The sequence below is a fragment of the Falco cherrug genome, chromosome 10, assembly GCF_023634085.1.
Source record: "Falco cherrug isolate bFalChe1 chromosome 10, bFalChe1.pri, whole genome shotgun sequence".
NCBI lineage: Eukaryota > Metazoa > Chordata > Aves > Falconiformes > Falconidae > Falco > Falco cherrug.
In genome coordinates, this window is record NC_073706.1 from 20537301 (window position 1) to 20559331 (window position 22031).

The 22031-nt window shown below is 39.5% G+C and overlaps 2 protein-coding genes across 10 annotated transcripts in view; both read left to right on the plus strand.

Annotated features, from left to right (window-relative positions):
- The window catches only part of SHANK2 (SH3 and multiple ankyrin repeat domains 2), a 353665-nt gene that overhangs the window by 311025 nt on the left and 20609 nt on the right, over positions 1-22031 (plus strand). For 7 of the 8 annotated variants that reach the window (XM_055722497.1, XM_055722500.1, XM_055722494.1 and 4 more), the window contains one exon: positions 1840-1920. In XM_055722497.1, the coding sequence (XP_055578472.1) occupies positions 1840-1920 (81 nt within the window). Of the gene's footprint in view, positions 1-1839; positions 1921-2300; positions 2310-5090; positions 5112-22031 lie in introns of all 8 variants that reach the window. The other variant, XM_055722502.1, reaches the window with a different exon arrangement.
- LOC114017770 (uncharacterized) lies at positions 1963-20698 on the plus strand. Of its 2 annotated transcripts, XM_055722503.1 has the most exons (3): positions 1963-9614; positions 11450-12103; positions 16518-20698. In XM_055722503.1, exons 2-3 carry the CDS (start codon positions 12025-12027, stop codon positions 17375-17377), a joined length of 939 nt encoding a protein of 312 aa, XP_055578478.1. In that variant the 5' UTR covers positions 1963-9614; positions 11450-12024; the 3' UTR covers positions 17378-20698. The 2 variants fall into 2 exon arrangements, with proteins under 2 accessions (XP_055578478.1, XP_055578479.1); XM_055722504.1 differs by lacking the exon at positions 1963-9614 and having other exon boundaries at positions 10350-12103.

Sequence of the window (22031 nt, forward strand, 5' to 3'; positions counted from 1 at the left end):
CTTCACCAAAAGAAGACACACAGAGAAAAGGATTTTGCACTACTTCCTTCACCTTACATACCCCTGGCTGCTCAGGTAACAGCTGCTTTGGGAGGTAATTAGGCCCTCATAATTATCATTAAGCAGAGAAGATTGCTGCTGCTAACTAGTGTTCAGTACAGCAGCATCACATTTTTGAAAATTCCTGTTCCTCCCATCAGTTTCTTGCACTGTCACTCACAGCCACCTGGCTCTTCAACACAAGAGCAGGCTAGAAGCTGGCACCTATGGGGTCCCTCTTTGTCCTGGTGTCCAGGAGTAAAACTTTCTATCTACCCTGTGAGTGTTCTTGACATCTCCTGCTTATGGGGCGGAGGGAGGAAAGAAAAAAAGCACCTTGGGAGGAAAAAGTGCTATATTAAATTCAATATTGTCCAAACATGGTCCTGCATTATTTTTACCTTGATATAATTACTGTTCACACATTTGAAACAAACCTTTCACCAACCTTTCACCTCTGCCTTTTGGGGTGCATCATGTTGGCCTTAAATAAAAGTGCTGTTGTATACAACCCAAAGGGAAGTTGCTTCTGTAAAAACAAGCCAAGTTCTTTATCATCTTTCCAGAACCTTCTGTTGATAATATGTCATTTGCCAAAAACTTTCATTTTGAATCTTGTCCCTTTTTGATGCAAGTAAGTTGGTAGCTTATCTTGTTACCTGGCAATTGCCATTGTACCTTGGGAATTGTGTGGAAGGATTTTCTTGCCATCAGTCTCCTTTACGATGAGCCCAGTGTCAGATACCCAGCCTCATTTAACAAGCCAGTATTTTGTGCAGTTCCCTTCACAGATTTGTTGTCACTTCTCTTGTTGGGCAAGGGCAGACCCCAGACTGGTGTGAATATGTGCAGTACTTAACCCAGCCTCGTATCTAGCACTGAACCCAAGTATATTTTTGCTTTCTTGTGGCATACTGTCAAGTCTCTGTAAGAAGATGATGGAGCTTTACAGGGAAAGGATGACGCTGACATAGTGGATATAGATGATACGGGAAGAACATTGTCTACTTCTTTCCTCCATCACTCTTGCCCTCAAACTGCTTTGCCACATCTTGTCAAAATCCCGTAACCTGATGTATAGTATTGACCAAAACACTTAGGCACCCTGAATTTTTTCTGGTGTCCTAGAGCCATTGCTGTTTACTGGAAATCTCCAATGTTCCTACCAGCATTGGCATAGTCTTTTCTGATGTTACGCTCCTTTCTGACTGCCAGAAACATTTGTTGTCAGGACACTAAAACACATGCTGGGTTTTAGTTTCTGTGCTAGATGATTGCCTTGATATTTTAAGATCTTATTTATTCTGAGGATCACCTGTTTTCCCTAGTCTCACCATAACTATTAAGATAAATTTGAATCTTCTTTCTTGTATTTCTCAGATTTAACAGTTTCTTCAAAGATGAAATTAATCTGGCAGAGATTGGCTGGTCTCCAGGAGATCTTTAGCTATGTACATTTCTTAGAAGGAGGGACACAACTGCTGTGAGGCACTTTCTCTAGAAAGTCTTTTTCCTACTGAAAAATGGAAGTACATAATTATTTAGCTTTAAATGTTTCTATGTATCCTGTTACATAAAAGCTTGCTGATGTGTCAAACAACCTACGCTAAAAGTAGAAACGGTATAGAAATTCAGTACATGAAAAGCATCTCAGGGTTTTTTCCTCCGTATGTATGTATGTATTATTACCTTATTTAATGTAGCATATTCTTTTAAAGAAATATGAAATTGTGTATGTGAATATAGTGTTTTAAAGATGTGTATTTGCTTATACTGCATATCCTTCTGTTTAATGCAAAGCCCCACCACCTCCTAAGCGAGCTCCAACCACTGCACTGACCTTGCGGTCTAAGTCAATGACCTCAGAGCTTGAAGAGCTTGGTAAGAAAGTGTTTTTTGACAAGCATGCTGCCATAGTAGAAATGTAAAAAAAATATATATACATATCTATATGTGTGTGTGTGTGTATATATGTTAAATTGACTAAAAGGAACTGCACTGTGTACAGTATATAGAACAGAAAAGGTTTTAAGAATGCTGCATCTTTGGAAAGTTCAAATGTGCATGATTTGCATGAATAATTTTTTTAAAACTTGTGCCTTTACTGCTACGCAAGAGAATGTTGATACATTTTGTGCATCACCAAAGTTTAGCACATCTACTAAAAAGTAATGCCGTTATCATATTTTGTTAGCTTTGCTTTCTAAATTTTCACTTCATCTAATATTGTTTTATTTTAAATTTCTGTGGCCTCTCATTAGTGGATAAAGGTAAGCTGCCAGAAGCTGTTGTTAAAAAGCTGACAGTGTTAAAGCAGCTTCAACTTCAACTTGTTTTCATTAGATTCTGATCTGAAAAAGCGCATATTGTGATATCACTTTGACTTCTGTGCATGATATAAACTCAGTTGTTCTCACTATTGGTAGTAAAAAAGTATGAGCATTCAATCTTTTATTTGCTAATTTTAAGAAATATGATTATAGATTCCTTTGCTTGATCATCCACATTCTAGATATGCTATTTCTTCAGGAATTTTTGTTTATTTTCTAGAAATAAGGAAGGCAATAGTTCTTTTCTTCCCGGTTTTAATGTTAGATCATTAAAAAGTGAAATTTCTGCAGCTAGTTTAATAAATATGTTATGAATGGACCATATATAGAGAAATATATATGGACCATATAAAGAGAAAATCCCAGTGCATATTTACATATGGCTGTTACACTAAAACAGTGTTTTTAGCAAGTGATAATTGGGTATAAAAACAGGCCACATCCCTCATTGCAGAGTAATAGAGTCTATCTCACAATAAAACCATTTTTCCTTGTAACCCTACATTGATTTATATACTGACATTTTGGGGGTTTTTTTCTGGCATGGACTCATATGAAGGCCAACTGAAAGGAATCAAAGCCTTGTGCCCACTTTTTTTCCCATGGAAGTTAATGCTTTCTGGGGCAGATGGACCCCATCTGTCCTTTAGTGAATCAAGTTGCATAGCTTCAGTGGGAGTTCTTAACAACAAAGGAGTGCTGAAGTGGTTACTGTCTTCTCTGTGGTATAATAACCAAATGAGGACCAAACAGAATCAGTCTGGTTATTTAGCTTCAACAGATCTCAGAAAAATTGATTTTTCTGTGCCAGGAAGTTTAGGAGTTTGACTAAAGGTTTCAACATTTTGTGAATGCTCCGTAATTTTTCTCCCAGGATTAACATGTCAAATATTATTTCTGGAGCCACTTTTTGTGTCTGAGTATTTTGATTTGTTTTCCCTTCAGGGAGTGCTAAGAGCTTGTAAAACTTTGCTGGCTTATCAGCAAACCTTCCCAAGGGGACAGAAATACTTGGGTACCATTTTTCCCCCCTTCATTATCCTCTTCTGCAAATCAATTTCAAACTGAGGATATTCTTCTATTTCTCTTACTTTTCCATCTTATATACTAGGTACTGTTCTTACAGCAGAGAGAAGCAGCACTCTTTTCTAGGGGAAAATAGCTTATAATTCAGTGACGGCACTTCTGCAGTGAAGACACATCATATTTTAGCTTTCTCACCCCATATTGAGGTTATAGTACTTGATCTGCTATTTGTTCTCATCAGCTGGCAGAAACCAATGCAACTCTTGTGACTAGAAGCCATGGGACTTATTTGAATCTTTAAGTATGTTTCCCATCCATATCTTTATCAAGATGGGGCAAATATTACAGTGACAAGACTTCACTATTCTGAAGAATAGTCCCAAACCACATTCCAGAAGTCTATATCCCCTAATAAAGCTGTAGGAATACTAGACCATGGCAGAAATTTGTCTTCTTCCTAAGCAAGACTGTAGAAACCAGTTGTGTGATACTCTGAACATTTGCCACCCTAGCAAACAATACAACTGCTGTTATAAATAACATCTGTGGTTACCTATTTCAATATTTGTCCTGTAAAAGGGCTGTTACCAGAAGGAACAAGAATTCTTAAATTGCACAACAACCGAACAAGCTTCCAAAGAGAAAATATTCTCCCTATCATCAGAGTTGTCTTCTGACATAAAACACAGATTGTATGTGTGTATTTATATATAATTTATATATCTTTATATGTATATGTGTATATATTGGACATCTGTATGAACTATGAGAACACCCACATTTTTATATCCATTAAACTATCTAATGAATAAGCAGTTGTTTCATAACATATATGTGCAAACTAAATAGGAAGTATGTACAGATGAACACTGTGGATGTTCTCATCAATATATATGTGTAATCTTTTTTTTCTGAACTGAAGAAGCTCATAGTCTCAATAATGTCTCGTGGCAAAGGATTCCACAGGCTAATTATGTGCTGTGTACAAATGTATTTCCTTTTTATTGGTTTTAAATGTGATGCCTTTAATTTTATTGAATGTCCCTTGTTATGTAATAGAAGAAAAAGATAAATAGAAATTTCCCATTTGTTTTCCCCTAGAGTATATATTTTTGTAATTTCTCCTAGCTAAGCTAAACATCATCATTTTTAAAAAAAATTATACATCTTGCAGTCTTTACAATCACTTCCTTTGCCTGGATCTGAACTCTACATACAGTTTTTATTGACATGTTTTTAGCTACTCTCTTCTCCATAATACTGAGCAGATATATCAGTTGTTCTCTTTCAAATGAGTTAATCCAAAATATGACAGGTAACGTGTGGTAACAATTCCTTTCCACTTCAATCTGCAAAGATCTGAAAATGCCCAGTTACCATAGTTTGAAAACTCTGGTATCAATAAGTTGCCCCAATTACTGTTTTTAAAAAGAAAATTAGAAAAAAATATTGTACATGTATCCCTAATATCTGCAGGGGAAAAAATTCTTCAAGTATAAACCCTGATAAACTGTGCTTTTGCCAAGCTGTTTATCTGCTGTGGTTTGATAGATAATGCATAGTAGAGGCTGGCAGGGAGAGACTAACTTCTTAGATGGAAGAAAAATGTTTATGCTCAAAGTGACAGACAAGGATTTAGCATATAAAAATTACCTTCAGAATTGATTCACAGTTCATTCCCTTTCTGTTTCCAAGCTTCAGTACGGAAGAAGAAGGGTAAGGGGAAGCATTTTGTCTCTTGTTTAACCTGTTTCTCACCTTTCCATAGTGAAGGATAATAACATAATGTAAATGTTGGCATATGGTCCAGTTTATTTTATGGTGTCAAATGTACATTAATTATTGTATATGTTTTTTAGTTATTTAGTTAATAAATTGCAAACACACTAAGAACTCAAACAGAAGACTACATTTGAAAATATACCCCACATTTCTTCCTTTTGTCTCCTTTCCTTCATCTTGCCTTTTTTTCCTTCTTTGTATCCAACTCTTTTCCAAACCCTTCCATATCATCTCCTCACAGTTACTGTGCTAACTGGCAGCCACAGAGAACATGTGGCCAGTAACATATCCTCAGTGTAGTCCTACGTTAGTGATTTTGCTTGTCTTTTTAATGGCCAAATGTTACTCCCATAACCACACTGTCTCTGTCTCAGGAAATAGGGATCTTGCACACAACACTTGAACTTTTGACCTGGAGAAATGCTGCTCCGCACAATTTTAAGTTTTCAATATACCATCTTCCACACTGTCCCGTATGCATGGAGTGCCCTCCCTGAACTGATTCATAAGGCCACTACCTTCTCCTTGAAATCTCTCCTAAAGACCCACTTCCCCTGTGATCCCTATTAAACAATCATCTAGGTAATGACGGCTAGGCAGAGGGGCAGGTAGAAATAGTGGTGCTATTTTAGTAGGGTTTATAAATGTTAATGTATATATATGTATACAAAGTTTGTTTGTGTTTAGCTGTATTTTTCCATACTTCTGTATGTCATTTTGCTTTCTTAGATTGTAAGCTCTCCTGAGCAGGGACTGTGTCATTTACACGTTTTCATGACGTCTAGCCCAAGGAAGAGTCTCGAACCTCCCTGAGCCCCTGGGTGATAGCTGGTAAACCAGTCTGCATCTTGCTTTTCGACAAAGTTCAGTGTCATGGAAAGGAAAGCTAGGCTGTAGGCAGTGTCTTCTCTTGACAGGGAAGCTTTTGCTTTTTAACATTAAAGAAGACAAAATTGGGTTATATTCCACTCTATTTTTCTGCTCTTTCCTGACCTGCTTTCAGGTCGCTAACAGAGGTTCCAGCTGGTGATATTTTTTGTTCTCCATTCAGAGAATATGACAGAATAAACCCAATTGCTACTGGTATTTTTCTGAAAAAGACAATTTGGCAGCATATAAAAAATCTTCATGTTGTTATTGTAGGGTCTTCTGTTAACAAAAATTCAGTTTTCTGGGTCATAGGTGAGGGAGGCATTGAGATGAGAATGATGGCTTTTGTGGTTCTGTTTGACTGGGGGGTTTGGTTGTCGTTTGAGAGGGGTTCTGCTTCGTTGGGAGGATAGGAGAAGGGAAGGACATAGGTTGTATTTTTTTATATTTAGGCTAGAAGAGACAACGTTTGTGTCTAAAGAGATAGGTAGTAAAATCTTCAGGTTCACAGCAGTATGGCATGGGCAGTATTATCATTTTACTGAAGTTATGAATAGCAGGAATTACTAAAATGTAAACTGTACATCATCTGGACCACTGACTTTCTGCTTACAGTAGTTGCCTGACTCAGAGAGATAGCATCCAACTTCAAAATGGATGTTTGGAAGGAACGTGTTTTCAACAGTGAAACTGCTTTCTGGATTTTGTGGGACATCTGGGAGGGGGAAGAGGCATTATTTTTAATTTTTTTGTGTGTGTGACTTGTAGGTTTCCAAGAATTGTTGAATGAGTAAGTTATGGCAACATGTAAACTAACGGTTAGTTGTAGCAGCAATTTTTTGGAGGCACGACTTAAAGTATAATTCCAGGTTATGCGTAGCTAGCCCATTAATACTGAAGAATAACCAAAATATTCATGCAGCAAATTAAAACCAAGATTTGAAAATCCTCTAAGAATAAAACATAAAAAGAAAAAATTTTGGTTATAGTTTTCATCATCACTACAGAAAATAGGTATCATTAGAGTTTCAAAACTAGTATTTTAAAATAATAGATTTAACTCTATTCATAAAAAGTTTATGTGGCTCATGAAAACCTTGTTTTTAAAGGCTTTTTCCTTCATTTTTTGTTTCAACTTACCTATCAATAACTTTTTGTGGATGGAGTATTTTAAAATTATATGCTACTTAAGGAACACATCCATGAATTAACATCTGTAAATAGCTAGATACATGATTTAAAAGTTTCATGCTCCTAAGCTTTTTTTACTGCCAGGAAATGGGTTTGATTTAGTGAGCAATTTGGGATTTTCAGGAAAGCTAAAGTGGATAGTGTTTAATTTTAAAAACCTAATAGAAAAATCCTCTAAAAGAAAGTACAAAATGGAGAACAGAGCAGGCTAAATTTTCATAGTGAAATGGGGATGACAACACAAATAATTCTTCTGCATCAATAAGTACTACTTTGACAGTGTCACACAATTGTCAGTTGTGAGCTAGGGGTGGTGGTTTGTTTGATTTGACATGGTAATCAATATAAAAGAATCCCTCTATATGTGTTGATACTGACCTTTGAGCTGTGATGTGGGCTACAGTAACAAATACAAACATAGGGTTTTCCTCCTTTGAAGAGTCTAGATGCTAATACCACCTCAGATACAGAATAACTGTGATATCAACACAGAACATCGTTACCTGGCATCAAGTCTTAGCAGCATTTGAATGGAAAAATATCAGTTGATGGCATTCAAAAGAAATATTATTAGCTCTGTCTGCAATAAGCATTCACACTTCATCCCATTCCTGTTGTCCATTGTTTCAAAGGTGGCACGTTCTAATGGCATCTGAAACAATGAAATTGCAGAGCAAATACATATACATGAATGCCAAACAGCGGATTAGCTTACAGTGTTATTTTATGTTTGAAGAAACCACTCACAAAGACGTCTGGGTTCAAAAATAATATTTTTATTTCGCTTTGGTGGAGTTGATGATGGAGATTTGTCTGCAGGAAACAATGGAAATACCATCAAAGCAACTTTTACAACACTCACTGCGTCGACTCCTTTGATAGTTTCCAGCATCTCCAGTGCTTCTGTGTAGGAAGAAGGTTTTCTGATCTTCACCAGACACTGTATTTTAGAAGATGAGAGCAAAAGACGTCAGGCTTAATGAAGAATTCTTGAAGGGTATCCTTGTAAGTAATTGATTTGCATTACGTATTTGAAATTCTAATGAGATAGCAATATAATAATAAGATCAAGTTTGTCATCAGGTGGTCATTTTTCATGAGCATAAAGCAGTGACTCTGGGTGGAAGTTCTGAAGTGTATGTGTGAAAAAATACGGGCCCCATTTTTTGTTGCTGTAGCAAGGTTTCAAGTTTTATGACTTGTAGTCTTAACTTGTAGGGAGTCCGCAGCAGTGTAAGAAGGTATAGGGTGAGGACCATGCCTACGACATATGTGCTTTTAAAACACTTTGTAAGAGAAAAGTATTGAAAATCAGCACATTTCTAGGAGAACAATGCTAACCCTGTTTTCCACTGAAAAGAAGCATTGGCACCTAGCTGGCAATGTGCTGATGGCACAGAATCTTAAATTAACAGGTAACTCAGTACTGAACACTTCCTCAAACCAGGGTTTGTCTTGTGTCAGGTGGGCAGCTTGAACTAACATTCTGAAAACACTGGGAATCCTGAGCAGAGGTCAGCCGAGTCTCTGTGTGGGTGTTCTCATGTACACTAGTATTATTTTGGATTTATCAGCTTATTCTTGAGTGTGTAGCGCCCTTTCATGACACTTGTTTTTCTTTACTACAGGACAGTAATTGAAAAGGTTTTCAAAACCTTTCTGCATCAGCCAAACAAGACAATGGTATAAAAGAAGTTGGAAAAGGAATTGTAAGTGTTAAAGAACATGTGGGTTTTGTAGCATTTGGAAACAGACAAATTAAATATGTTGGTATATGTGAGTGTCACTTGCGCAGATATTATTAATTGAATATCTAACCACATACTCAAAATCATGAGTGTTTGAGGAACAGTAAAAGTTGCATGTGTTTTCCAACATGGCACAGTTAGGGCAGTGGAAAACTTTTTCAGCACTTTTAATGTATTCTCTCTCTTTTTCAGGAGCCAGGGAGATGAAGGACTTATCTCCCTCATCTCAAAACTCCCTTTGCTGCTATTTCTCTTTTTTTTTCTTCAAATGTTGATATACCCATGTTAATTCATTTCTAATATAATTAAAAATAAATGTTTTTAGATAATTCATCATAGTTTGTTTGGTTTTTCCCCTCGGTGTGGAAGCGTGAAGAGTTAAGTGTAAGAACCGAGAAGGCTGCAAGTGTCTTAGGTCCTCCACCTTTCTTTTTGGTTTCTTTCTGTTGATTGTCTTTCTTTTGTGACTAGGCCAAATTTTCAAATGCTGTCTCTTAAACAGAACATCAAATTGCCACTTAAATTCCACCTGGCTTGCAGGGCAGGAGTGGGTATTGACTATATTCTCTGCTTTGTTTTTGTTCTTAAACAGAAACCACTGTTAGACAATGACCATTCCTCTTTCAAGGTAGGCTGAATTGTAAGGCTTCAGGATTGCAGGTGCATTTTAAATGCCTGTATAATTATTTCATTAATTGAACATACTGTTAAAGAGCTGGTACTTGAAAATTGTATCTATAGAAAGAACTTCAACATACCTGGTTTTTGCCTTCCGTAAAATTACTTTTGTTGGTGTGATTATAATGTGTAAATGTGACTTATATGTACTAATGCAAAGATATTTTCAGCCATAGAAACACAAATAAGACTGACTTTCAAGAAAGTTTTGATAGTTCTTTATTGTGAATACATACAACTTGTTTTCATAAATCATGTAATGGTATTTATAGATACTCAATGTTAAATGATTAATTTTAGTCACTAAACAGTTTTTATGTTTTACTGATTTATTTTACATAATTTTCCCTTTTTTGGATTTTAGTGTACTTTGTAGAGTTTAGAGTACCCCAGAGAACATACAAGTATTTTTACTCAATTTTCATAGAAGGAAAGTGTTTTGAATGGCTCATGGTTTTGACTGTATTGCAAAGCACTTTTGTTATTTCCTCATTATGCTAACTGCTAAAGTAATATTCTCTGCCTATTGTTTGCAGTATGGTAAATATGTGATTTTGGCATTGTAATTTAAGCACAATCCTGCAAATTGTTCATTGGGGGGGGGGGGGTGGGGGGGGTGCGCGGCCAGGCTGGAAGTTAATGCTGGGGTGGGGGGGAGGGGGATGGGGGGCAGGGCGGACAGGCAGGCTGGAAGAAGTTAATTCCATATTAAAATGTGCTCATGGTGGCAGATTTATGAGGATTAGCTTAATTGCCTAGATCAAAATCTATTTCTGTATATTTTTAACTATACATTTACATGACATAACTGCAGACTGAACTTGTTTCTTCCCTCTAAATATGATCATAAACAACAACTGTGCTTTTAAATCTTAATATTTAGTACTCTTGCTCTGAAACAATGCTTTAGCAAAGTTTAGTCTTTAAATGCTTAGCAGTATGCTGAAGGCCTAGTTATACTTTATCTACTTTTCATCTTTGATGATTTTTTATACATCTATTCCTATTTCAATAGGTAAAAAGACAGGCGTTAGTTTTCAGTGGACTCAGCTCATGTAACAGAGATCCATTTTTAACCATCCTCAAATAGGAGTCACTTGTTTTTCCCCAGAGACATGAGATCTATTCATCAAGTACAGTTGCTTCTATGACAAGCAACGCTATCGTATAAACTTCTACGGTCTGATCAAGCTTTCTTTTGAAATCAGTAGGTTCTCATCTGTCTGCTACCACCCCATTAGTACTGGAGAGCTGTTCTAGAAATGTTTTCATCTGCTTCTTTGAAAGTGTTTTCTAGATTCCCATATGTACTGTTTGCCCAAATTGTCCTTTACGTAGTCCCTTCCACCCATAGACATTCACCCTGAAGTATTTGTCGAGTTACTTCCCAGCTATTCTTTTATAAACTAAGCAGGGCAAGGTCTTTTGCATATGTATGGGAAGTGACAAAAGTCTAAAAGGAATACAGTGTAAATAAGTGCACCTACTTGGTTTAGGTGCTTTTTATTAAACTTACATGCATAATCACTCTTGGTCTTTATGCTAAAAGCTACTTTTAGTTGAAAATAAAAGATATTTTAAAAATTAATCCATAAGATAAAAGCAACATCACAGCCATACTGTTATGTAGTTTAAACAAATATGCATTTTTAATAAGCACCTGTAAAGACTACCCCTTTAGTTTTAGTACTGCTTATGTAACTGATTTTTGCAGATTATTGACAAGGAAACAAATTGTAAAGGCTAATGAAAGAAATTAAACTAAACTTGCGAACTCATATTTAGGGAAGGCGATGGAACAAAATATGTGCATATGCAGTACCTGACATTAAGGGCTATGTGCCTAGACCTGTTGACAGCAAGGAAGAATGAATGTCCTGTGTTCCCATCACTTTTCAAAAGGAAAAATACATGTGCCAAATATTTGACTGTGGTTGACTGCAGATGCTAGAAAAGGTGGGTGATACTACAGCATATAGGTGCAATTGGCATTGTATGAAGTTTTGCATAACTGATTGCGCCTGGTACAGTTTCTGTCTGTATCTATCTTAGGTATTTACAAGGCATCTATCACCTTGGTACCTAAGCAGTTTGAAAAATGCACCCACCCCAGGAGGCATGATGCAGATACAGGCAGAGGCCCAGGTCCAGAGCAGCAGAGGCAGGTCCCAGGAAGCTCCCCAACTGTGTTACCGCTGTTGTTGAGCTCCTGGCCCACTTGTTGTGGCCAAGGAACATCTCCACCTACCTGTCAGCAGGAAGACGGTACCCCACCCCTCACGTCCAGCTCCACTGGTGGGGAAGCTGAAAAGCAAAGATAATGGAAAAGGCAACGATCCAGTAGCAGAGGTGAAACAGAAATGGTGGGATTTCAAAAGGAGGGATTCTTAAAGAGCAGCACATCTCAGGGGAGGGATCAGCTGCCAGTCCAAGTGGCAGGTAAGGCACGACACAGGCATAAATCTCAAATGTTCTTCAGTGAACAAAAGTTAAAGAAATACCTCTGATGTCTCTAAAGTTTGTCTATATGCAAAGCCCTGCTCTGTTCTTGGCCTCTGTCTCAGTCCTCTAACCCTGCAGCTGAAACGACTGTTCAGTTCTTTGTGTATTTCAACCCAATAATTGCTGCAATCCTAAATATGTCTAATAACAAACTTAAAGGACTCTCACTGCTAATGAGCGTTGTGGTGCAAAGAGACAGCATGGTATAGCAGTCCTCCAAAATGATGGACATATTCATGAACCTAAAGGCTGGAATAATCCTGGCTTCTAACCACCACGTTCAGAACAGGATCGGGCAAACCACAGATCACTCTTGCAGGCACAAAAAGATGGAGCAGTTCTCCTGTGGCCACCAGGAGCAATTGCTGATCTACCACATCAGACCAAGCTCTGTACCAGCCCAGTGCAAACACCCATCCAGGCAGCCAGCTACGGGCTTTGCTGCAGAAAAAAAGGATCTGTCTAACAGGAAGGAAAGGAAGATAGCCAGGACTTTGATGAAGGTTCACTAGTTACTCTCATATGGACCACTTTAATAACAGATCTCTTTTTTTTCTTTAAACACAACAGAATCAGCAAGGTAAAACAAAAATCAGTCTTTAGAGACCTGTAAGTCCCATGTGACTTTTGGAAATAGCTGCGTAGTACTCAAAGTTTAAGTGCAGTGGGTCACTGACTTCCAGATGTTTGCATTTCTGTTAGCATATATGCATGCTCCTTTCTGACTCCCTTACTTTGTCACTTAAGTCATGGGAGTTGTGCCCTGTCAGAGCGAGGGACATGAGGTTAGGAACATGAAGGAAGTCACAGCTTTGGAGACTGCCAGTTTGTTGGCTGATATCACTAGGTATAAATATAGAGATATCTATAAAAGCCGTAAGTGACCTATTTTGCCTGTAAGTCAAATATATCTCTGTGAGCAAAATGCTGCATGTAGGAATGGTGTGCAAGGTGGAAAGAACTAGAAAGATCAGAGAATCTGACCTCTTGCCTTTGCTTCACACCTAAGGAAGCTAGCTGTGCTTCTTTGTATTTAAAGCTTGATTTTAGAAGAGAGAGATTTTTTTAAAGCCAGTTAACAGCCACGCTGATACATAGTTTGGTCCATAGCCAGTTCTGATTTGACAGTGTTAATGGTAAGGCAGTTTATCTCAACGAGATAAAGGCAGGTAGCTGAGTTAATTCTTTCAGCCAGCTTTAATCCTACTGTCAATGGCTGTCCAAAGCAGTCAGCCTCTTCTCTGGCCGATAAGGAGTTTCTGGCCGAGCCAAGTTTTCCAGTGCCCCTACTGTAACTGGCATGCCTTTTCCACAGCACCAACCTAGCCACCAGTGCAATCATCTTACCAAGACCTGGTCTGAATTTAGGGCAACCTTTGGTCATCAAGGAATGGATTTATTGGGCAGAGACTGACACATTCATCGAGGTGGTGTCAGCCATTGACCTTCAGACAGTTTTCCCTTGATTGCTCTGTAGTGAACAAAAGCTTGTGTAAGGCCATGCTTGTGACACACCCTTGGTTTTCCCATGCCCCATGTCAATGCTTCACAAAGCTTCCAGAAATGGCAGTTGTTGAACACTTTGTTACAAATAATAACAGTTACGGCTTTTTCATGGCTAGTCAAGTTAACAAACCTATCCTAAAACCTGTGAATGTATTCATTATTCATAAGTATTCGCCAATAGTTTCCACAATTAACTTTCTGCTCAGGGGTTTTCACACACTGTTTGCTTGTACTCTTTGTCATTTGTGTTATTGGTCACCTATGCCAGATGCTGTTCTTTCAGCTCTGAAAGACTGAAAACACTGATTAGGAGGATAGAAAGTGGTAAATTTCCATAGAGAATTAGGAACTTTGCAAAAATTTGTTGTGTTTGTCAGAGAAACGTTTCTTCGCAAGCCTCTGGCAAATGTGTAAACATGCACAAATAACAAAAGTGTTATGATCCCCCTGAATCTGAACAAACTAACCACTCAGTGATACTATTTACAGAAATATTCATAAATGAATGTGGGGTTTGGAGCTTTCTTATTTTGTTTTGCTTCAGTTTTTTACTTTTAATTGAGTTTGCTTCTATTACATACCAGTTGCTAGGTGGGCTCTGTTTAGAACACTTGTCAGGAAAACGGAGTTTTCAAATACAGGGAATTTTCTGATGACATGTCAAAAGAAATACCAAGACATTTTGTATGACCAGTGTCTCTAGCAGAATGAATATATATGATCCCTTATCTTTCTCAGATTCCATAGAATTTAATTGAAATGTGTGTTTGCTATGTGTGGTAAAAACAGGACCCCTGGTTTTTTGTTCTTTTTTTATGTGTACTCAAATAGGAAAATGCTGAGAAGTAATTTCATGGTCCTACACTATAGTTGTTAAGAGAGATTTGGTAATGAAGGATTGCAGCTATGGCTGTATTAGGCAAAGGGGGAGAATAATTGCAAAGGAAGAAGCAGTTATTACAGTTAGGTTGATATGCGGTCCCTTTCAAATATCCATGGAGTGGAAGAGCCAACGATTGCATGACAGTTTGTCCCTAAAATTCATTTTCATAAGGAGCTCATGCGTTTTTACAAATACAATCTCATCCTCACTTTCCATAAAACATGCAACTGGACAGTCCAGCCAGACACAGAATGTGAATACTTTGAATGTGAATACTTTGAAGTAGTGAATATGCCAAATGCACAAATAATATCCATTATTGTAGCATTTAAAAAGTCATAATTACGTTAAGCCACACAGAGTCCCTTTTAGAGCAGTATAATACTGGAGGCACTTGGGTGTGGAAATAATGAGTGCCACATTAGGGTAGACAGAGACTGATATATAGGAGGAGGGATCCTTGGGTCTGTCAGAAGGAGCTTTCATTTAAAACCATATAAAATAACATAAAAAAGATTAAAAATCAAACAAAAAATAACCAACCCTGATTCATAAACAGAACCAGAAGTATTGTTTAATATGACCTCAGCAACACTTTCCAGGTATAAGCTTACAGCTTCAAACTGAGGTCTGAAGAGCAGCATATAAAGTATTTCAAAAAGCAGAAATTAACCCTTGAAGAATAGCATTTTTCAAGAGCAGGATGCCACCGAGTAGGCCTGAAACTGATCTGGCATTCAGACCACTGTAACGTGAGCAGCAGCCAGCCAGCTAGCAACAGTCAGCCACTGCTGGTCAGGGCTGTTCTACAGACAGCAGCGCTTCTCTCAGGTATCCCTTGCCTGAGTGTAAGGAATGCGAGCTCTTTGGGCATACTGCAACTTTTTAGTCAGACCACCCCAGATTAATTTCTGATGACCAAATTGTCCCATCCCGTCCCATCCCCTCAAAAAAAACGCTAAAGTGGACTTGGTTTTGTATCTGAAGCATGGGAAGGGCAAGAGTTACGACCACCGACTCATGTAATCAAGAATGGTGCTGGGCAGATCGTGCTCTACTATGAGCTAGTGATCGCTGTGGGTGCAAAAAGCGTAGCCATTTCTAGCCTTTGGGAGTGCATTTTATGTAGGGGAGGATTTTGAGTAAGCACATACATAATATCCTTCTCATTAATGTCTATAGCAATGCCTCTTTGCACACTAAGCAGCCACAGGGAAGCACTTGCACCCAGATTTCCACCATGTGCCCTCAGGCAAGGGAAGAGGTAGCCAGGGGAGGGAAAACGAAGTTTATTTTCAGAAGATGCTGAGATCCTGGCGAGCAATGCCCTCAGATAGCGTTACCTACCATTTGGAGGAAAGAACGAGAAAAATCTGGCAAATGTTGGGGAGGGCATTGCTCGCAGGATAAATGCTGTGGACGGCCACCATCGCGCTGTAGCAGTGGTTTGGGAGAGAGCGCACTGGGGGTGGGGGTGACGTGAGACGTCGGACAAAAGTGAAGATAGCCAGCAGTGCTTCAGAACAACAAAGGGCTGCCCTCAGCCAGTGGTGGAGCACATCTGGCACCCCAGGAAGCTCAATTGGACACTTGGCCCTGAGCTCGTCCCAGGGATTTCTGACTGACACCACTGCAGTGCATAGGTGAGCTTTTTGCTAGGTTCACTGACATTTCCTGTCACAGTTACGATGAGGTGAATTGGTAGTTCCTGCCTTGGGATGCAGCATGGCTGTGTGTGTTATGGGTATAGGACAGTGTGCATTTATACCAAAAGTGGTTAATAACATCAACTGCCACGTGCCCAATGCAGTCACTAAACTTTAGTCCGCCCTTCCGTTTGCCCAAACACATACACTCTGGCTTCCCAACTGGCTTCTTTCTATGTGTTGTCCAATGCATGTAGATACCTCCATCTGCCTGGCCTCAGATACAGTGGTTGTTGCTCCTCTATTTGATTGCCAGATGTCACTGGGGAACAAGATGGGGAGGTTCCTGGATCCTCGGGGCAAGCTGGCCATCACCGAGGGAGCTCGCTGTCCACGCCGGCTGAAGAACAGGAATCCTCGGTGCCTGCCTCTGACGAAGACTCGCCGGCCAGGACCACAGAGAGCTGGCAGTGGCCGTTGTCCTCGTCTGAAACGCACAGCAACGTTGGGGAGGATTTTGAGGGATTTCAAACACCAGCGCGGACTCCGGAGTGTACCATGGACATACAGTCTCCCGGGGATCAGTCACTCAGTAGGACTCCTCAGTTTGAAAGTGACTCTCCTGAGGAGGAGGGAAATGATGAAATGAATGAAGAGCGCTGCGGTGTTGAGCCTGTCCCTAGGGATCGGGGTTGGAGAGGGCAGCCCCAGCTAACAGAGGGAGAGAAGCTGTTGATGGAAACCAACAGTAGGATTGTGCAGCTGCTGGAAAATATCAAGAGGGAGCATGCACAGTCCATGGGTCTCATGTCACAGTCCATGGGCCGTATGGAGCTGCAGCTGGGCATTGTGGCTACCTCCACAAGAGCCATCCATAACTACCTGTCAGAGATTTTAGCTTTCCTCAAGCAGCCAAGGACGCAGGTCCTTGAAACACGCATCTCCCAAAGAGCCACCCCCCATGTTGAGTTAACTTGTGCCTCAACATGGACTGGTGAGGACGCAGTGGCATCCTCCACTGTGTGCTTACCAGGGGCCGAAGGGATGAGCGACTCTCGAGAACCACCACAGGCCACGCTGCCTTGTCGCAGTGGCCGGCTGCAGAGAGCCATAACCGAGAGGGCCTCGTTGCCCATGCCTACACGCCAGGCAAAAGGGGGAGGGAAGAAAAAATAACCACACCATAGGATTTTTAGGGTTTTTTTTAATGTGCCTGTCCTTTTAATTCTTAGCCATAAGGCCATCAGTGGCAGAATTCAACCATTTCCTACATTGGCTAACATTGTATCCTGGCTGACTAGATTAGTCTAACATTTTGTAGTTTTTATTTGCGCTGTTAACGATTTGTGCTGCTGGTATTTGAAGAACATTTGCCTCTGTTCTTTCACTTTAACTTCATACGAGCATTTTTTTACTCTGTGCCAGGCATTCATTGCTTTTCTTACAAATACAAGTCATTTCTTGAGGCAGCTGTTTTTTGAGTTTTCTTTCTCCATTATCCCATCCCCTCTGAGCAAGCATTCTGGACTTGGTGGTAAGTATACAGGTCTTGGCAATACTCGCCTCCAAAACTGTGTTCGATCAGTCTTTGCCTGGTGTTTCTGGCATGCCAGCCTGAGGTGTTGGGGTTAGCCTGTACCGGATCATGATCATTCTTATCCTCTGTGGGTCTGACAAGCTCACTTTCTAAGACCCTCGGTGGAGCTAATCCACATGTCTTGGCTATGTCGTACAATAAGTAATGTTGCCAGGATCATACCTCATATTTATCTTTTGGGGCCTGTATAGTGATGTGCCACCAGATCTATCTAGGCACCTTACTCTCATTTTCAAAGTTCCTTTTACGATGGATCTGGTGGTTTGATGGGCAGCATTATAATTTTTCCTCTGAGAGAGTCTGGGGATTTGAAACAGGAGTCACTAAGCAATGTGTTCTACGGGGATAAGAGCCATCTCCTGCAACAAATCCATTAGGAGGAGACTGTCCCCTGTAATTATCACAGATATTAATGATTTAAGAAAAAGAAAAAAGAAAAAAAAAAAAAAAGCAACTTGCCTAGCAGCCAGACCTCTTGAGAATGTAAAAGTCATGACATGCTGTTGGGTACTGTGATACTATGTCTGTGATTAAGAGCTTTTCATCAGAGACAACCTACATGTTGATAAAATGCAACTACTTTCTGTGCCTTTAGGCCATCTAATTCCTGAGGGCTGGCACCCTGAGCAGAGCATGGGTCCGACTGGTAACCCACAGGGCGGATGGAAACGCACTTTTGCAATAAATTATTTTATATCTGTTGGTGCTGCCTCTCTCGGGGGAATTTAATATAGTGGCACTCAAATTGCTATATGCATGCTGAGGCATCAGACTGGCTTATACATGTGGTATCCCTGACAGTTCTCCAAAAGGATGCTGTTACCAGGAGCCCCTTGAGCAGTGGTAACGGATTATCACAGGTGTAGCATGGCTCCTGTGTTTGACTCTCAACATGCCGTTGTAACTTCTCGTAAAGGTTCAGAAGAGTTTATATGGCAATGCAGTGATGAATTCCTCCTCTGGCAAATACTAGAGAATAATTGTAGGCCTAAAAATCCTCTTCTGTGATTACAGTTGAGCTGCGCTCTCTGTCCATTGAGCCATAGACTCTTCTTCCCTGTCTTTCTGCGAGACTGAATTTATTCAAAATAAAGCAGATAATATTTTGTTATTCAACCATTCAGCCACAAATTGCTCCCTTATAAGTGTGTGTGCGTGCGTGCTTGTGGCTGTACTTTGCTAAGTGACCGGTTTAATGACGAAATGCAGCTGGCATGGCCAACCTCCAATGCAGGTTTTTTCCACTACAGAATATTTCTTCCCTTCCACCTACATCCCGCTGCGTTCCTTTTAAGAACGCCATTGGAGGTGTGCTTCTTTGGCCACACTGTTGACACACCTCACACCAGGTGCAAATTTTTGCACCCATTCTGTGGCTTTTTTCTATCTCTTTTGTTAAAACTGTTTGTAAAAGTATCCTCAGACAATGTCCAACACAAGCTTGTAAGATTCCCCTCTCATTGGTACAAGAAATGCGTGCTGCAGAGTATTTAAGATCACAAGGAGGTTGGGAGAGAAACCGATTAGTAAGCCTGACAAATTATTCCAGTACGTGCGGCCTTTGCAACATGTGTTTCTCATGCGTACATGGTTTGCACACTGGTACTGTAGATGTGAGCAGCCTAGTTAAAGGCAAATGAAAGTTGGTCCCAGTATGCTTACGTCTTATTTCTTTGGGATGAGTTTGAATGAAGCTAAATATACTTCAGCCAGTTAATTTTCTTGGCCTAATAAGCACATTTGATAATACAGTGAGAATGTTTTTATTTTACATAGTGTTTTCACTTCAGAAGTGTGGTGCAGTTGCGGCCAGATGTTCAGATTTTGACGTATTCTGCAGGACCCGCCATGTAGCTGCTGCCATTTAGAATCTATCTCGTTCCACGTGCTGGCTGCTTCTGTAGCTTCACATTTTTTGTTGTAGTTTTCAAATGACAACCTCCACTCTACCTTTGCTTTCTCATCAAAAGCAGTAGAGCAAAAGAAGAAGCTGCGCAAATGTAGCAGTGCTGCCATTGGAAATACTGTGCGAGGAATCCCTAAAGAGTTCCTTGCAAAGCAGCTTAAGCTTTAACCTGCTCTCCTCTCCCATTTCTAAGTGCTTTAGCTAGACTTGGTAAGGCACAAAGCACCACTTGAATGGGAGCAGCTATAGGGTGAGAAGGACTGAGAACCTGTCTACAGACAAGAAACCTGCAATAAACTTACACAAAAAAAAGTTTCTTCCAACTGGAAATAGTAGATGGTATTAAGAATTGGTACCAACTGATATTTTGGTCAGATCCAAAATTAGGATCTGACTTCCAGTATTGTCTAGCAAAATCAGTGCAGTTGGAGGGTATGTATGTTTCATCCCCAAACAAATATTTTCATGCTTTTCAAGTGTCTGTCATAGCCTCATCACTCTTTCCCTGTAGCTTTTTGTTGTCTGAACGGGTATATGGTTACATGTGTCTGTTAAAAATAAAGGGGATCAGTTCTTACATGGTATATTTATATTTCTTATTTACAGATTTTGAGTACCTAGTGCTTCAGTTTCCAAAACTTCCTTCTTTCTGCATCCCAAAGACCAGTTGTTTGGCTTCTGGGATGATAAAAAGGGTGGGAGAGACTTAACAGGAAATCTCTGCCCAGTTGAAGCTCTTGGTGATAGATCCCCTGAGTATGATTCTACAGTCTAGCCGTATTTTTGCTGTGTAGGTCAAATGTTCGTGGTTATACCATTGCTTTCCAATGCCTTTTGCTGAGCAGAAGTGCAGACATTCTTCTTTCAGAAGTTCACAGTTTGTATTACAAAGTCTTATGAAATGTGACTTGAAGTTTGTTTTATTTTTGAATATATGTGATGATTTTAAGAATTTTTTTCCTTTTCTCCTTCCACTGGATGATTTAAAACCCACAAAAATAAAGCAGACCAATGAAAAGAATTGAATGCTAACTTCAATTGAAAAGAAACAGCAACACTACTCTTGTGAGACAGTTTTCAACAGTGTTCAGCTTACTGGTTCTGCTCAACCTTTCCTTTCCTGCCTGCTCCCTGACCCTCTGTGACACTGAAATATCCACTTCTAGGACAACCTTCTTCCTAACCAGAAGGCTAAAAGTTCTTCCCTCTCTTCTTCTCCTCCCATTTAAATTATCTTCCTTGCATCAGCCAGATCTACTGTTTAGAGGGATCAAAAGCTCTTTTTCTCCTGCCTTATTCCCATCCATATCCATATCCAGGGCCCTGAGTGCGCTGCTCTCCAGTGAGAGGTAAAACTTAAATCCCTAAATCTGATACTTGGCATAGTAACACCATCTCTAGACCACCCAAAGCCTGGGGTTTTTTAAGTCGATAGTATCCTAATGGAGTAGCTATCCTTGCTTGCTGAAGCAAATAATCATTTGGGAGATGGATCCAATTGCTGAAAAGTAACATTGCTCTGACTCACATTGTGGAAACCTAGGAGCCAGGCTAAGGTATTTTCCTCACGTAAATGCCACAGGCTATATAAGTAATCCTTACTTTGGTGAAACTTCCAAGGAAAAGACACTAAATTAACATGATACAGGGAAGCAAATGCAATGAAAGGCATAGTAAAGAAACCTGTTGGTATGCTTCAAGTTTGAGTTCTAGAACAGATTCAAAAATCAAACTATTTCTGCTGGCTTAGGCTAGTCAATTTCTCCATGCCTTAGTTTCATAGTAGTAGAAGTAGCAATAAAGGAGCTGTTAGGCTATAATTAGTTGATTATATATTACTTACAGGTCTTCAGTCTGAGGGAGTAACATTATGTATTAAATGCTGATAAACCTTGTTTGTGACCAAAGTTGAAGATGGGGCTAAAACTAACACTCAGCTTCGGAAGATCTTGATTAAAGTTTTTCCTGTATTTTAATATCACATCATATGGTAGATCAGAATCCCAAATCCAAATGTTGAAGTTCTCGATCAGATTTGGACTTTGCCTATTTGGTCTGTTTCTGACCACAACTAAATACATTCCTGGACTGTCCAGTCATTAAAATAAAAAATACATATAAAAGTTTCATTTAAACAAATGATGCAGTTTCTAATGCTAATCATAATCCAAGGGTGTTAGTAAATCAGGATGTGATTACTTATAGGAGAATAGGCATAAAAGAGCACTTCTGGAGTACTTGTTATTGTCCAAAATATCACTGAAATTCTGATGACTAAGTACAGTCTGCTTATCTCTATTTGAAACAGTGCTGTACAGATTCATTAT

What these genes read in the sequence shown, in the direction of transcription:
- LOC114017770 (XM_055722503.1), top strand. Translation starts at nt 12,025, where the DNA reads ATGGTGGGATTTCAAAAGGAGGGATTCTTAAAGAGCAGCACATCTCAG. An exon ending in GCTGCCAGTCCAAGTGGCAG is followed by an intron (nt 12,104 to 16,517) that starts GTAAGGCACGAC and finishes TTTGATTGCCAG; the next exon opens with ATGTCACTGGGGAACAAGAT.